This window comes from Pyrus communis, chromosome 1, assembly GCF_041283825.1.
Source record: "Pyrus communis isolate YQ-2024b chromosome 1, ASM4128382v1, whole genome shotgun sequence".
In the NCBI taxonomy this organism is placed as follows: Eukaryota; Viridiplantae; Streptophyta; class Magnoliopsida; order Rosales; family Rosaceae; genus Pyrus; species Pyrus communis.
In genome coordinates this window covers 3,850,759-3,865,442 of record NC_142565.1, presented here as the reverse complement: position 1 = coordinate 3,865,442, position 14,684 = coordinate 3,850,759, and the positions used below count along the sequence as shown (strand labels likewise).

Below are 14,684 nucleotides of genomic sequence, written 5' to 3'. Positions count from 1 at the left end.
TTTTAAAACCCACAGCATCGCATGGGCAATTTTTGCTAGTTATAACCAAATGTATGAAATTGAAATGTTATCCAAATGTTGTACGAGGTTACAATTGGAGAGATTTTTCAATGTGACCGGAACATAGGATGGTACATCACATGTCACTATATAAATGATAGAACATCCATCAAAAAAATTAATTTTTCATGTATATTAATACAATGTATTTGAAGGAGCGACGATTCCCAATTCCAAGTGGGGTCTTAAATTAACTTGTGTCTCTATGGATGTGGACTAGCTAGTCCTAAATAGCCGCTTAGTTTAATCCATCTTATCATCTATGAAACTTTTGTCCAAGATTCCAAGAGTCCGTCCGACGACTGCTACTCATTGATGTGCACCGATTTGAAAATGCAGTCTCATGCCGTAGAGGATGGTTTAGAAAAGGTGAAGCTCCCCAGTATATATAGGTAGCACTACTCGGGATCCTTCATTGCTCATACACATCACCTGCTTCATACACTTGAACTTTATGGAGAGAACCATGAGAGTTTTACTACTAATCAGGTTTCTAGCCATTGCAACCATTACTTTCCATATTGGTTTATGCAATGGAAATCCTAGTCGGCCACCGCTTTGCAAAGAAAGCGAAAGACAGGCACTTCTGATGTTCAAGCAAGATCTCGAGGACCCTGCCAATCGGCTTGCATCGTGGGTTGCAGAAGAAGATTCAGACTGTTGCAGTTGGACAGGAGTTGTCTGTGATCACATAACCGGCCATATCCATGAGCTGCACCTTAATAGTTCCATCTCTGATTGGGACTTCAACTCTTTCTTCGGTGGTAAGATAAATCCTTCTTTGCTCAGTTTAAAGCATCTCAACTACTTGGACTTGAGTCAAAATAATTTCATTGGAACACAAATTCCTAGTTTCTTTGGTTCTATGACAAGTTTAACACACCTTAATCTTGGATACTCATTTTTTGATGGAGTAATTCCTCATAAACTAGGAAATCTCTCCAGTCTATGCTATCTCGCTCTCAGTAGTTACACTCTGACGGTTGAGAACCTTCGGTGGATTTCTGGTCTTTCTCTGCTAAAACACTTGGACTTGAGCCTGGTACATCTTAGCAGAGCAGCTGATTGGTTGCAAGTTACAAACATGCTTCCTTCTTTGGCAGAGTTAATTATGTTTGATTGTCAACTTGATCAAATTCCCCATTTACCCACCGCAAATTTTACTTCCCTGGTCGTCCTTGATCTCTCTGAAAACTATTTTAATTCTTTGATGTCGAGGTGGGTTTTCAGTCTTAAAAATCTAGTTTCTCTTCATCTCAGTTTTTGTGGTTTCCAAGGTCCAATTCCTAGCATTTCACATAATATCACATCTTTGAGGGAAATTGATTTGTCACAGAATTCTATTAGTCTTGATTCGATTCCCAATTCTATTCGGAATATGACTGGTCTTAAAGTCCTTAATCTTGTGGATAACAACTTCAATTCTACCATACCTGAATGGTTGTATAGCTTGAACAATCTCTAGTCCTTACTTCTTTCTTACAATTTCTTACGCGGTGAAATATCGAGTTCCATTGGAAACATGACATCCCTTGTCAATCTTCACTTGGATGGTAATTGGTTGGAAGGAAAAATACCAAATTCTTTGGGGCATCTTTGTAAGTTGAAAGTTCTTGATCTGTCAGGGAACCATTTCACGGTTCGAAAACCATCCAAAATCTTTGAAAGTTTGTCTAGATGTGGTCCAGATGGAATAAAGTCATTGTCCTTGAGGCATATTAATATATCAGGTCCCATTCCAATGTCACTAGGAAATCTGTCAAGCTTGGAAAACTTGGACATATCTGAAAATCAGTTTAATGGAACTTTCACAGAAGTTATTGGTCAACTCAAAATGCTAACGGAATTGGATATATCTTATAATTCGTTAGAAGGTGCAGTGTCGGAAGTTTCTTTTAGCAACCTTACAAAGTTGAAGCTTTTCTTTGCAAATGGAAACTCATTTACTCTGAAAACTAGTCGAGATTGGGTTCCTCCTTTTCAACTTATAATTTTGCTGCTGGATTCCTGGCATTTGGGGCCTGAATGGCCGATGTGGTTGCGGACACAAACGCAATTAAAAGAACTAAGCTTGTCTGGTACACAAATTTCAAGTACTATTCCAACTTGGTTTTGGAACTTAACTTCCCAAGTACAATCTCTGAATCTCTCTCACAATCAGTTGTATGGGCAGATTCCAAATATATTTGTTGCTCCATATTCAATGGTTGATCTTAGTTCTAACCATTTCACTGGTGCACTGCCTATTGTTCCCACCTCATTAGTATGGCTAGATCTTTCCAATTCATCATTTTCTGGATCTGTTTTCCACTTCTTCTGTGATAGGCCGGATGAAACAAAGCAACTTTATTTTCTTCATCTCGGGAACAACAACCTGACTGGAAAAGTACCCGATTGTTGGATGAGTTGGCAATACTTGGGATTCCTAAATTTAGAAAACAACCACCTAATTGGGAATGTCCCAATGTCCATGGGATACTTACTGGGACTGCAATCACTGCACTTGCGCAATAATCACCTGTACGGAGAATTGCCACATTCCCTGCAGAACTGTACGGAGTTGTCAGTTGTTGACCTTAGTGGAAATGGGTTTTCCGGAAGCATACCAATATGGATAGGGAAAAGCCTTTCAAAGTTGAATGTTCTTAACCTTCGTTCAAATAAGTTTGAAGGAGATATTCCTAATGAAGTTTGTTATTTGAAAAGTCTCCAGATATTGGACCTTGCACATAACAAACTCTCAGGAATGATACCGAGATGCTTCCACAATTTGAGCGCATTGGCTAATTTTTCAGAATCATTTTCTCCAACTAGAATGTATGGGGCTAATTTTATAGAGAATGCAATCTTGGTAACGAAAGGGATAGAAATGGAATATAGCAAGATTCTGGGATTCGTAAAGGGCATGGACCTTTCATGCAACTTTATGTATGGAGAGATCCCTGAAGAACTTACCGGCCTCCTCGCATTGCAGTCCCTCAATTTATCGAACAATCGCTTCACCGGAAGAATTCCTTCAAAGATTGGTAATATGGCACAGTTAGAATCTCTCGATTTTTCCATGAACCAACTTGATGGTGAAATTCCTCCAAGCATGACGAATTTGACATTTCTGAGTCACTTAAACTTGGCCTACAACAATTTGACGGGACGAATTTCGGAAAGCACTCAACTGCAAAGCCTCGATCAGTCGAGCTTCGTCGGCAACGAACTATGCGGAGCTCCACTCAACAAGAACTGCGGCACGAATGGGGTGATACCGTCAGCAACAGTTGAGCAAGACGGAGGAGGTGGATACCGTTTACTAGAAGATGGGTGGTTCTACGTGAGCTTAGGAGTTGGATTCTTCACGGGGTTTTGGATTGTGCTTGGTTCTTTGCTGGTAAACATGCCATGGAGCATTCTTCTTTCACAGTTGCTGAATAGGATAGTGCTTAAAATGTATCATGTAATTGTTGAATATGTTTAGCTTTGTTTTGTACTTTGCGTAAGTTTGTTGGCATTTTCCTTGCCGTGACGAATATGCCAGTATGGTTGTGTTGTATGATTTTGTCAAATTTCGTCCTCTTGTTTCATTGTATTTTTCTTTCAGGTTTGGCTTTAGAGGGGTTAGGTTTCATGTCACCCCTCCCTTGTATCGGTTTTGTTTTCGTTTTTAGAGGGGTAAGGTTTATGCCCCCCTTTCTTACTCAATGTTGTTTTTCTCCTTTTCTTGGCATTATGAGGGGTAAGGTTTATATTCTCCCCTGACTAAGTGTAACTTATTTGTTTCGTTATTAATAAAATATCCCTCATACCATCGAGGTTTTCTTAAAAAATAAAAATATAAAAAAAAATCCCATATAAAATTAAAAGACTTGTTTTCTGAACAAGTAACTCTTAATTCAGCAGAAGCAAATTGAATGACAAGAGAAATGTGTGAAAATGGTTTAGGGATTAGTTACCTATTAATTAAGGGGTGTGATATCCACACATCCCATTTTACTTCTCACACACCTTTTTAATTTTCGGTCGTCGGATTGGATGAATTGAAGAAGATCAACGGACAAAAATTATCAAGAGGTGTGTGAGAAGTAAAATAGGGTGTGTAGATAACACACCCCATTAATTAATTATCAGCAAACTCACATTATTCACATTATTTCGTGGTTGTATTTTTAATTATTTTTCATTTGCAATTTTACCTCTGGATCTTTCTTTTGTTCTCTCTCTTCTGTCTCCCCTTCTTCTTTGTAGTACTTATCTCTCTCTCTCTTCTTTGTACTAATTCACATGACACCTCTTGCTCTTTTACGAGAAAACCCAATTGCTATGCAGCTTTGAAATGATTGTGGAGCAAGCAAAATGGTGACGATAGAGTTAGCATGTTCCTATGTTATTTAGAGGCACTTTCTGTCACAAAGCATTCGTATTGATGCCAATATACGCAAAGTTTACAAACTTGAAACATGAAGCAACTTTGTTCCTAGAATAAATAAAATCGACTCGACTCGACTCGACTCAACATGTATCGATCTGTAGTTGCTTGACATCCTAAGCATAAGGGTTAAGAACAGGGGTCTGTTTAAATCTCTGAAAAGAAAATAATAAAGGCATATATTGCATGTACAAAATCCGAATCCTGTACTCTACATGAGTCTCCAGCATTAGCGAAACTTCATCTCATTTGGTTTGTTGCCCCTAATGCTGTGGTTGAGCCTACTTGTTTTACATAGGCTAACAAATATCCCGAATGGCGACAGGCAATGGCAAAAGAGTTTAATGCTCTTTTGTGTACTGGCACATGGTCCTTGGTTCCATTTCTTCCATCCATGAATGTTCTTCCAAATAAATGGGTATATCGGATCAAACGATATTATGATGGTTCCATACAGCGGCATAAGGCTCGATTAGTCGCAAATGGCTTTCACCAGCAAGAAAGTATGGATTGCAGCGAGGCGTTCAGTCCGGTTGTCACTCATGCAACAATCAGAATCATTCTCTTCATTGCACTTCACTACAATTGGCCTATCTGACAACTTGATGTTCAGAATGCTTTCTTACATGGTTCTTTGGCAGAAGAAGTTTATATGCAACAAAACTTCAGGTTTTGTGGATCCTCAGTTTCCATCACATATTTGTAGACTGCAAAAATCATTATATGGTTTGAAACAAGCACCTCGTGCCTGGTTTCAATGTTTCTCCCAACATCTTGAAGAACTTGGGTTTTAGGCCTTAATAGCATATTCTTCGCTATTCACCTTATTTAATGGATCCACAGTTATCTACTTGTTGACATATGTTGACGACATCCTTGTTACGGGCAATAATCCATCACATATATCTCGGTTCATTCAACAGCTTGGTCAAAAGTTTTCTATGAAGGATCTAGGTCCTTTGCATTAATTTTTGTGAATGGAAATTACACAGGCATCCATTGCCATGTATCTTTCTCAATCCAAGTACATCCTGGACCTTCTAAAGAAGACCAAAATGTCTGATGCAAAGCCTCTCACCACTCCCGCTACAATTGGCCGTAAGTTGAGTATATATGACGGAGAACCTTTGTCAGATGGCACTAATTTTTGAAGTATAGTCGGTGCTCTCCAATATCTTCTTTTCACAAGACCTAATATTACTTTCACCGTCAATTAGGTCTGCCAATATATGCATTCACCCACTACTACGCATTGGGCTGCTGTTAAACGCATATTCTGATACTTGAAGGCCATTCTTGATCAGGGCATTGTCTATAAACCTAGTCCTCTCACACTCACTACATTTGCCGATGTGGACTACGCTGGAGATCCTGATGATCGGCGCTCCACTAGGGGCTATTGCATTTTCCTTGGAGATAATCTCGTCTCTTGGAGCTCCAAGAAACAGCGAGGGGTGTTTTGCTCAAGCACTGAGGCCGAGTATAGACAACAGACCTATATGGCAGCCACTTTATCTTGGTTTTGCCATATCTTTCATGACCTGCACCTTTCTCTTTCTCCACCAAAGTTATGGTGCGATAATATCAGTGCACTTGCAGTAGCTTCTAATCCTGTTTATCAGGCAAAGATGAGACACGTTGAAGTTGACTATCACTATGTGCGAGAAAAGGTTGTTCGCAAAGAAATTCAAGTTGGCTACGTTGCAATTACTGATCAGATTGCAGATCTTCTCACAAAAGGTTGTCCTCTGCTTGTTTCAGTTATCTCCTCTCCAAGCTTCCTGGTAGTAAATGCCCGTTTAGCTTGCGAGGGCATGATAAACCTATTATTCTTACATGTACTCCAGGTCAGCAATCCACATCCCTGCATTTTTAATCACCTAAGTCCCGTTCACCAAGTCAAAGTTAGTTTGGATAACTCAAGGATTGTTCACCAAATAGAGAACCCAACGTAGTCCTATCTCTTCTTAGACTCTATCAGTTTATATTTGTAATTTGAATTCACTTGTAATCTACTATACGTTTATATTGTAACATACTTATCTTGTAATCTCTATATAATAAAGGCAAAACATCACTCATCTTCAATTGAGTTGAGCTTATGCAATCAGACTTTACAACCCTAGCTTAAATTCTTTCAAGTAAAGTATTGGAATCTTAATCAAGCGAATTATTAGAAATGGTGCATTGAATTCACTTGTAAGGGAACTGGATCTGGCTCGCCTGATGACTTCCCAAAACTCACCATGTGCCCACGAGTCTTCATCGTTGCCAGCGATCCTTGAAAACAATATCTATTTGTAAGAATTCATAGTCCAAAATAAATGTTATATATCAGATAATGTCGAATGCTCTTGACCAACTGAATTAGAAGTCACTTGCGTCAATTTTGGAGTTGGTCAGGCATATATATGTAGCAACATATGAGTAAATGATGACATACTTATGGAGATCATAAGAAAAGTAAAACTTAAACCTTAAACGTATCCTTCCCTACTCCATCATAGACAACATCAACGCCATTGTCGAAAGTTATTTCTTTCACACGAGCGACAAAGTCCTCTTTCTTTCACACAAATGCCATTGTATAATTTGAGTAGGCAACTACCATCAGAATTGAACTTCTCATTTATTTTTATTTGGGTAAAAAAAAAAGGTAAAAAGGAAGGTGATTGGAAATCACTCCCAAAAAGCGAAAAGCATTTGACTGAGGGGTAATTTGTTTGAGATCGTGAAATATTTTTTATATTAATAAATGTTTTGACTCCGGGATTTGAATTTACTCTCAAAAAACATAAAATGGCATTTTTACCTTCACATCATCAAACAAGGCTTATTGCTCATACTTCACACAACTATTGGCCTCCAGTCGAAGGAGGCAGGTGGTTTAACTGTAGCTGCTAACTATGATTCATGTGGACCTGTTAAGGGAGTGGACCATGTGGGTAGGAACTACTATGTTATCTTGTTTTCTAAATTCGCTTTAGAGACAGACGGTGCACTCTTTCAAGGAACAACTGAAGAGAAAAAAGCGTATTGGTGGAAAATTTTTGGAACTTAACTTGGTTTTGGAACTTAACTTCCCAAGTAGACTATTTGAATCTCTCTCACAATCAGTTGTATGGGCAGATTCAAAATATATCTCGTGCTAATTATTTAGTGGTTGATCTTAGTTCTAACCATTTCACTGGTGCATTGCCTATTGTTCCCACCTCATTAATTTGGCTAGATCTTTCCAATTCATCATTTTCTGGATCTGTTTTCCACTTCTTCTGTGATAGGCTGGATGAAACAAAGCTACTTTTTGTTCTTCATCTCGGGAATAATTTTCTCACTGGAAAAGTACCTGATTGTTGGATGAGTTGGCAGTACTTGAGATTCCTAAATTTAGAAAACAACCACCTAATTGGGAATGTCCCAATGTCCACGGGATACTTACAAGAGCTGGACTCACTGCACTTGCGCAATAATCACCTGTACGGCGAATTGCCACATTCCCTGCAAAACTGTACCTTGTTGTTAGTTGTTGACCTTAGAGGAAATGGGTTTTCCGGAAGCATACCAATACGGATAGGGAAAAGCCTTTCATGGTTAAATGTTCTTAACCTTCGTTCAAATAAATTTGAAGGAGATATTCCTAATGAAGTTTGTTATTTGAAAAGTCTCCAGATATTGGACCTTGCACATAACAAACTTTCAGGAATGATACCGAGATGCTTCCACAATTTGAGCGCCTTGGCTATTTTATCAGAATCATTTGATGAGGGTGAAGTTCCAGAGAATGCAATCTTGGTAACGAAAGGGATAGAAATGGAATTGTTGACTTTTAAAGTTTCTAATCTTTTGTATTATCTGATCGTATTGAGAACAAACACAAGTTACAAATATATAAAGGAGTTTAAGTGAGTTGCAAACTACACTCAACACTCAAGAACCTATCCTAGATCTCCTTGAATCACGCTATGAAGCCGACATAGGAAACATAGCTAAGCTCTTTGGATTAAGGAGATGACAACCAGATAAGACCCTTATACAAGTTGAGAAGAACAAGAAGAAAACAAACGGCTATTAACTAGGTAATACACTAATAGGGTTGACATAAACCCTATTACCCAGATAATACCGAGAAACCCTAATCCAGAGAAACCCTAAATACCCAGAGGACTTTCAATACTCCCCCTCAAGCTGGATCCAGAAGGTTGATGGATCCAAGCTTGCCGAGAAGCCGCTGAAATTGAGGAGAGGCTAATGGTTTAGTGAATAGGTTTGCGAGTTGATCGTAGCTCTTAACAAAATGAGTTTTGATGACCCGTGATTGTACTTGTGCACGAACATAGTGACAGTCAACTTCAATGTGCTTGGTTCTCTCGTGGAAGACGGGGTTGGAAGCAATGTGCATTGCTGCTTGGTTGTCACAGAAAAGAGACATGGACTGAGGAGTAAAGACACCTAAGTCGCATAGTAGACCTTTCAGCCATATTAGTTCACATGCAGTAGATGTCATGGCTCGATATTCAGCCTCAGTGCTGGATCTTGCAACAACTACTTGCTTTTTACTTTTCCAGGTAACGAGGTTGCCTCCCACAAATGTGTAATACCCCGTTGTAGACTTATGATCAATAGAGTTACCAGCCCAATCAGCGTCACAATAACCGGTGATCTCAGTGCTCTCATTCTTCTTCGTGATGATGCCACGACCTACTGAACCTTTTAGGTACCGAAGTAGTCTTATGACAAGGTTAAAATGCTCCATCGTGGGAGAGTGCATAAATTGGCTAGCAATGCTTACTGAATAGGCTATGTCAGGCCTTGTAATAGTCAAGTAGATCAGCTTACCAACAAGACGCTGATAATAGCTAATGTTTGGAAGTGGTTGCCCCTCCAAGATAAGTTTGAGTTTCGTGTCAAAAGGTGTATGGACAGGTTTAGCATCACTCATGTTTGCTTTCTTGAGAAGGTCCAGAACATATTTCCGTTAACTGAGAAAGAAACCCTTGTGAGAGGTAGCCATTTCGATGCCAAGAAAATATTTGAGTATGCCAAGATCTTTGATTGCAAAACGTTGTTGTAGTGAATGCTTGAGCTCAGTTATTTCGTCTGGGTTATCTCCTGTAATGACCAAATCATCGACATATACAAGGACGACCAATTTCTCAGCAGTGCCAATGCGCACGAACAATGAGGAGTCTGCGTTGCTTCTTTTAAAACCAACCGTTATGAGGACTGAACTGAGCTTGGCATACCAAGCTCTCGGTGACTATTTAAGACCATAAATTGATTTATGCAATCTGCACACAATATCAGGTTCATGACTTTGAGGATGACCTTGGGGTAACCTCATGTAGACTTCTTCTTCAAGCTCACCATGTAAAAAGGTGTTCTTTACGTCCATTTGATACATAGGCCACCCTTTGTTAACAGCAACTGAAAGGAGTACTCTTACAGAGTTCATCTTTGCAACAGGAGCAAATGTTTCTTTGTAGTCCACATTAAATGTTTGAGTAAAGCCACGAGCTACTAATCTTGCCTTGTGTCTTTCTATGAACCCATCTGAGTTGAATTTAACCTTGTATATCCACCTGCAACCTACTGTCTTCTTTCTCTTAGGCAGTGTTTTAATGCTCCAGGTTTTATGTTGATCAAGAGCATGCAGTTCATCTTGCATAGCTTGCTGCCAAACATGTGATTGATTTGCTTCTTGAAATGACTGAGGCTCAACATGCTCAGATATAGTACAAAGAAAAGCAGTGTGTTTAGGTGACAGTTTGTGATAGGACACATAGTTGGACAGTGGATGTTTTGGCTTGTAAGTGACAAAGTCTTGTAGTCTTGCTTGAGGATGTCTTTCACGAATGGGATTGCGTCGAGGCATAGTAGAATGAGACTCGTATGAAGATTCCTCAGGAGCAATACTGTGGAGAGATTCATTTCCAGCAGAAGTGTTGATCTCATCACTTGAAGCGTGGTTGTCAATTTCAGCAGGGAAATTTGTGTGATGTACAGGCACCATTGCAATAGGTTGAGGTTGAGTGACTTCAGTGGCAAGGGTCTCAGTTCTTGGTAATGGAAACAGATCCAAGCAATACTCCCCCTCACTTGTACTATCCAGAGATTTGCTGTAATAAGGGTTAGTTTCATGAAATCTAACATCCTTGGAAACAATTAACCTCTTAAGTTGTGGATTGTAACATTTGTATCCTTTTTGTGTGGATGAGTAACCAAGGAAAATGCATTTGGTTGCCCTTGGGTCAAGTTTGTCTCGATGCAATGACTGAACATGGACAAAACAAATGCATCCAAAGACCTTAAGGTGTGACAAGTCTACTTTTCTGTTTTTGACAATTTCCATTGGTGATTTGAACCCCAAAACCCTACTAGGTAACCTGTTGATCAAGTAAGTTGCTGTCATAACACTTTGAGACCAAAAACATTTAGGTACATTCATTTGGAACATCAATGACCTAGTTTTTTCAAGAAGATCTCGATTTTTTCTCTCGGCAATACCATTTTGTTGAGGTGTGCCAACACAACTAGTTTGATGCATGATGCCATTGTTGCTTAAATATTGAGTCATGACTTGGGACATGTATTCGGTGCCATTATCAGACCTTAGAGTTTTGATTTGAGAGGAAAAATGGTTTTTAACAAGACTATGAAAGTCTTTAAACACTTCCATTACTTCACTCTTTGATTTTAACAAATGTAGCCAAGTTGCTCTTGAATAGTCATCAACAAACGTTATGAAATATTTGTAACCATCAAAAGACTCACTAGTTGGTCCCCATATATCTGAGTGTACAAGTTCAAAAAGATGAAAAACTCTAGACAAAGATGAACCGAGGGGTAGTTTAGTTGCCTTTGACATATGGCAAGTTTCACAATGAATTGGTTCTTTGCCTAAGTCAGGAAACAAGGTGGACAAAACATGTTGAGACGGGTGAGCTAGGCGCTGGTGCCACAAAAACTGATCTTGAATGAAGGCATGGATGGATATAGACTTGGCTTGTAATCCACTGGAAGAGCTTTTCGATATGTAATAGAGACCATCTAGGTAAAATCCCTCACCAATCTTCCTCTTGGTGACAAGATACTGAAAAATGACATTTTCTGGTGAAAAAATGGCTAAACAGTTTAAGGAATTTGTGATTTGTCCCACTGAGAGAAGTTGGAATGGAAAAGAAGGAACATATAAGGCCATAGACTCTATTTGGTCAGATATCAAGTGAATTTTTCCCTTGCTTACAATCCTAGCACCTTCACCATTAGCTACAGACACATGTGATGGTTTATGAAGTTTCTCAAATTTATGCAATTTTGACACTTGATTAGTCATATAATTTATGGCACCTGAATCTACAACCCAAAGATCATGCAACTCATTAATTTTAAGAGCAGTTTTGAAAGCATTCACGAAACCTTTCATGTCTTGTTGAGGTAAGCAATCAGCATCGGCCAGAAACCCTGCAAACTTGCTAAGCAATGTTGTGGTACTTCCATCTTCATGGTCAACAGCTCGATCTTCCCTACCCTTCTTTTGATGGAGATAGGTTGCGAACTCATTTATAAGAGTGGCAGGATTTGCCGTGAACTGTTTGTATAGATCAGAACTGTTGAAAGATGAAGATGATGTAGTGTTGGCACGAGGATATGCTCGACTTGTCTTCTGCATAGTTTTATCCTTCATGAAATTCGGCTTGAGTTCTGGATGCAGGATCCAGCACTTATCTCTCAGATGCCCAATGTTGTCACAGTGTAGGCACTTTAGAAGAGGGTTTTTTCCTTTGTATCTTTTTTCATTTGTCAGATAAGCCCTAGCTTCAGTCACAATGGTTTTTGTACCACTGTTCATGACTTTTCTTCTTACTTCCTCACGTTGGATGGTTGCACAAACGCTAGTAAAGGATGGTAGCTCAGGATTCATGAGGATATGGCTTCTCAAATCCTCATATTCTGAGTTCAAGCTAGACAACAATTGAAATATCTTATCTTCTTCAGTTCTTTTAAGAAGCACAGTGGGATCAGTGGTGTGAGGTTTATAGACATCCAGCTCATTCCACATGCTTCACAGAGAACCAAGATGTTGAACAAAGGTTTTACATTCTTGTTGAAAGTTGGAGATATCCTTCTTGAGTTGAAAGATGCGTGCAGAATTATTTTGATTACCATACATCTCCTTCACAGTTGTCCAGAGAGTGAGTGATGACTCGGAATAGTTGAAGATTTGAGCAATCTTCCTTTCCATGGAATTAAGCAGCCATGACATGACCAGTTGATCTTTACAAAGCCACCCTCCATATTCAGGAGAAGTAACTCCAGGAGCAAGATGACTGCCATCGATGAAACCAAGTTTGGATCTTCCACCAAGTGCGAGACTAACTGCTCTTGCCCACGGCAAATAATTAAACTCATTCAGTAACACTGAACTGAGTCGTTGATTTAGATTGATATCTATTTCAGAGATGTGAGTAGAAGGAGAAGCAATGGTGCTTTCATCATCTGAATTCTCATCGGCCATATTCTTGCTGAAGGGAAATCACAATGGTGAGATATACAAAGACAGGCTCAGAATGATGCCAGCTCTGATACCATGTTGACTTTTAAAGTTTCTAATCTTTTGTATTATCTGATCATATTGAGGACAAACACAAGTTACAAATATATAGAGGAGTTTGAGTGAGTTGCAAACTACACTCAACACTCAAGAACCTATCCTAGATCTCCTTGAATCACGCTATGAAGCCGGCATAGAAAACATAACTAAGCTCCTCGGATTAAGGAGATGACAACCAGATAAGACCCTTATACAAGTTGAGAAGAACAAGAAGAAAACAAACGGCTATTAACTAGGTAAAACACTAATAGGGTTGACACAAACCCTATTACCCAGATAATACCGAGAAACCCTAATCCAGAGAAACCCTAAATACCCAGAGGACTTTCAATAGGAATATAGTAAGATTCTGGGGTTCGTAAAAGGCATGGACCTTTCATGCAACTTTATGTATGGAGAGATCCCTAAAGAACTTACCGGCCTCCTTGCATTGCAGTCACTCAATTTATCGAATAATCGCTTCACCAGAAGAATTCCTTCAAAGATTGGTAATATGGCACAGTTAGAATCTCTCGATTTTTCCATGAACCAACTTGATGATGAAATTCCTCCAAGCATGACGAATTTGACATTTCTGAGTCACTTAAACTTGGCCTACAACAATTTGACGGGACGAATTCCGGGAAGCACTCAACTGCAGAGCCTCGATCAGTCGAGCTTCGTCGGCAATGAACAATGCGGAGCTCCACTCAACAAGAATTGCAGCACGAATGGGGTGATACCGCCACCAACAATTGAGCAAGACGGAGGAGGTGGATACCGTTTACTAGAAGATGGGTGGTTCTATATGGGCTTAGGAGTTGGATTCTTCACGGGGTTTTGGATTGTGCTTGGTTCTTTGCTGGTAAACATGCCATGGAGCGTTCTTCTTTCACAGTTGCTGAATAAGATAGTGCTTAAAATGTATCATGTAATTGTTGAATATGTTTAGCTTTGTTTTGTACTTTCCGTAAGTTTGTTGGCATTTTCATTGCTGTGACGAATATGCCAGTATGGTTGTGTTGTATGATTTTGTCAAATTTCGTCCTCTTGTTTCATTGTATTTTTCTTTTAGGTTTGGCTTTAGAGGGGTTATGTTTCATGTCCCCCCTCCCTTGTATCATTTTTGTTTTCGTTTCTAGAGGGGTAAGGTTTATGTCCCCCCTTCTTACTCAATGTTGTTTTCCTCATTTTCTTGGCATTATGAGAGGTAAGGTTTATGTTCTCCCTTAACTAAGTGTAACTTATTTTTTTCGTTATCAATAAAATATCGCTCGTACCGTCGAGGTTTTCTTAAAAAATAAAAAATAGAAAAAATTATCCCATATAAAATTAAAAGACTTGTTTTCACATCCCGGCCCGGGGCACATCACTTCCCGGGCCCGCTCCACCACCGTAGCACGATATTGTCCGCTTTGGGCTTACCATTCCCTCACGGTTTTGTTTTTGGGAACTCACGAGCAACTTCCAAGTGGGTCACCCATCATGGGATTGCTCTAGCCCCCTTCTCGCTTAACTTCGGAGTTCCTACGGAACCCGAAGCCAGTGAGCTCCCAAAAGGCCTCGTACTAAGTAGGGATGGGAATATACATATAAGGATCACTCCCCTGGGCGATG

At 39.5% G+C, this 14,684-nt stretch overlaps 3 protein-coding genes across 3 annotated transcripts; all 3 read left to right on the top strand.

The window, feature by feature from the left end:
* Nucleotides 1-514: 514 nt before the first annotated feature.
* On the top strand, nt 515-3,802 carry LOC148698991 (receptor-like protein EIX1). Its single transcript, XM_088693091.1, has one exon. It carries the CDS (start codon nt 515-517, stop codon nt 1,523-1,525), a length of 1,011 nt encoding a protein of 336 aa, XP_088549217.1. The 3' UTR covers nt 1,526-3,802.
* On the top strand, nt 1,583-3,802 carry LOC148698990 (receptor-like protein EIX2). The gene has a single exon (XM_088693060.1). It carries the CDS (start codon nt 1,583-1,585, stop codon nt 3,527-3,529), a length of 1,947 nt encoding a protein of 648 aa, XP_088549186.1. The 3' UTR covers nt 3,530-3,802.
* A 1,157-nt stretch (nt 3,803-4,959) lies between these two features.
* Nucleotides 4,960-14,292, top strand: LOC137721169 (receptor-like protein EIX2). Its single transcript, XM_088700035.1, has 5 exons — nt 4,960-5,106; nt 5,767-6,324; nt 7,347-7,444; nt 7,501-8,308; nt 13,423-14,292. The coding sequence occupies exons 1-5, from the start codon at nt 4,960-4,962 to the stop codon at nt 14,017-14,019; spliced, it is 2,208 nt and encodes a 735-aa protein (XP_088556161.1). The 3' UTR covers nt 14,020-14,292.
* Nucleotides 14,293-14,684: the final 392 nt, after the last annotated feature.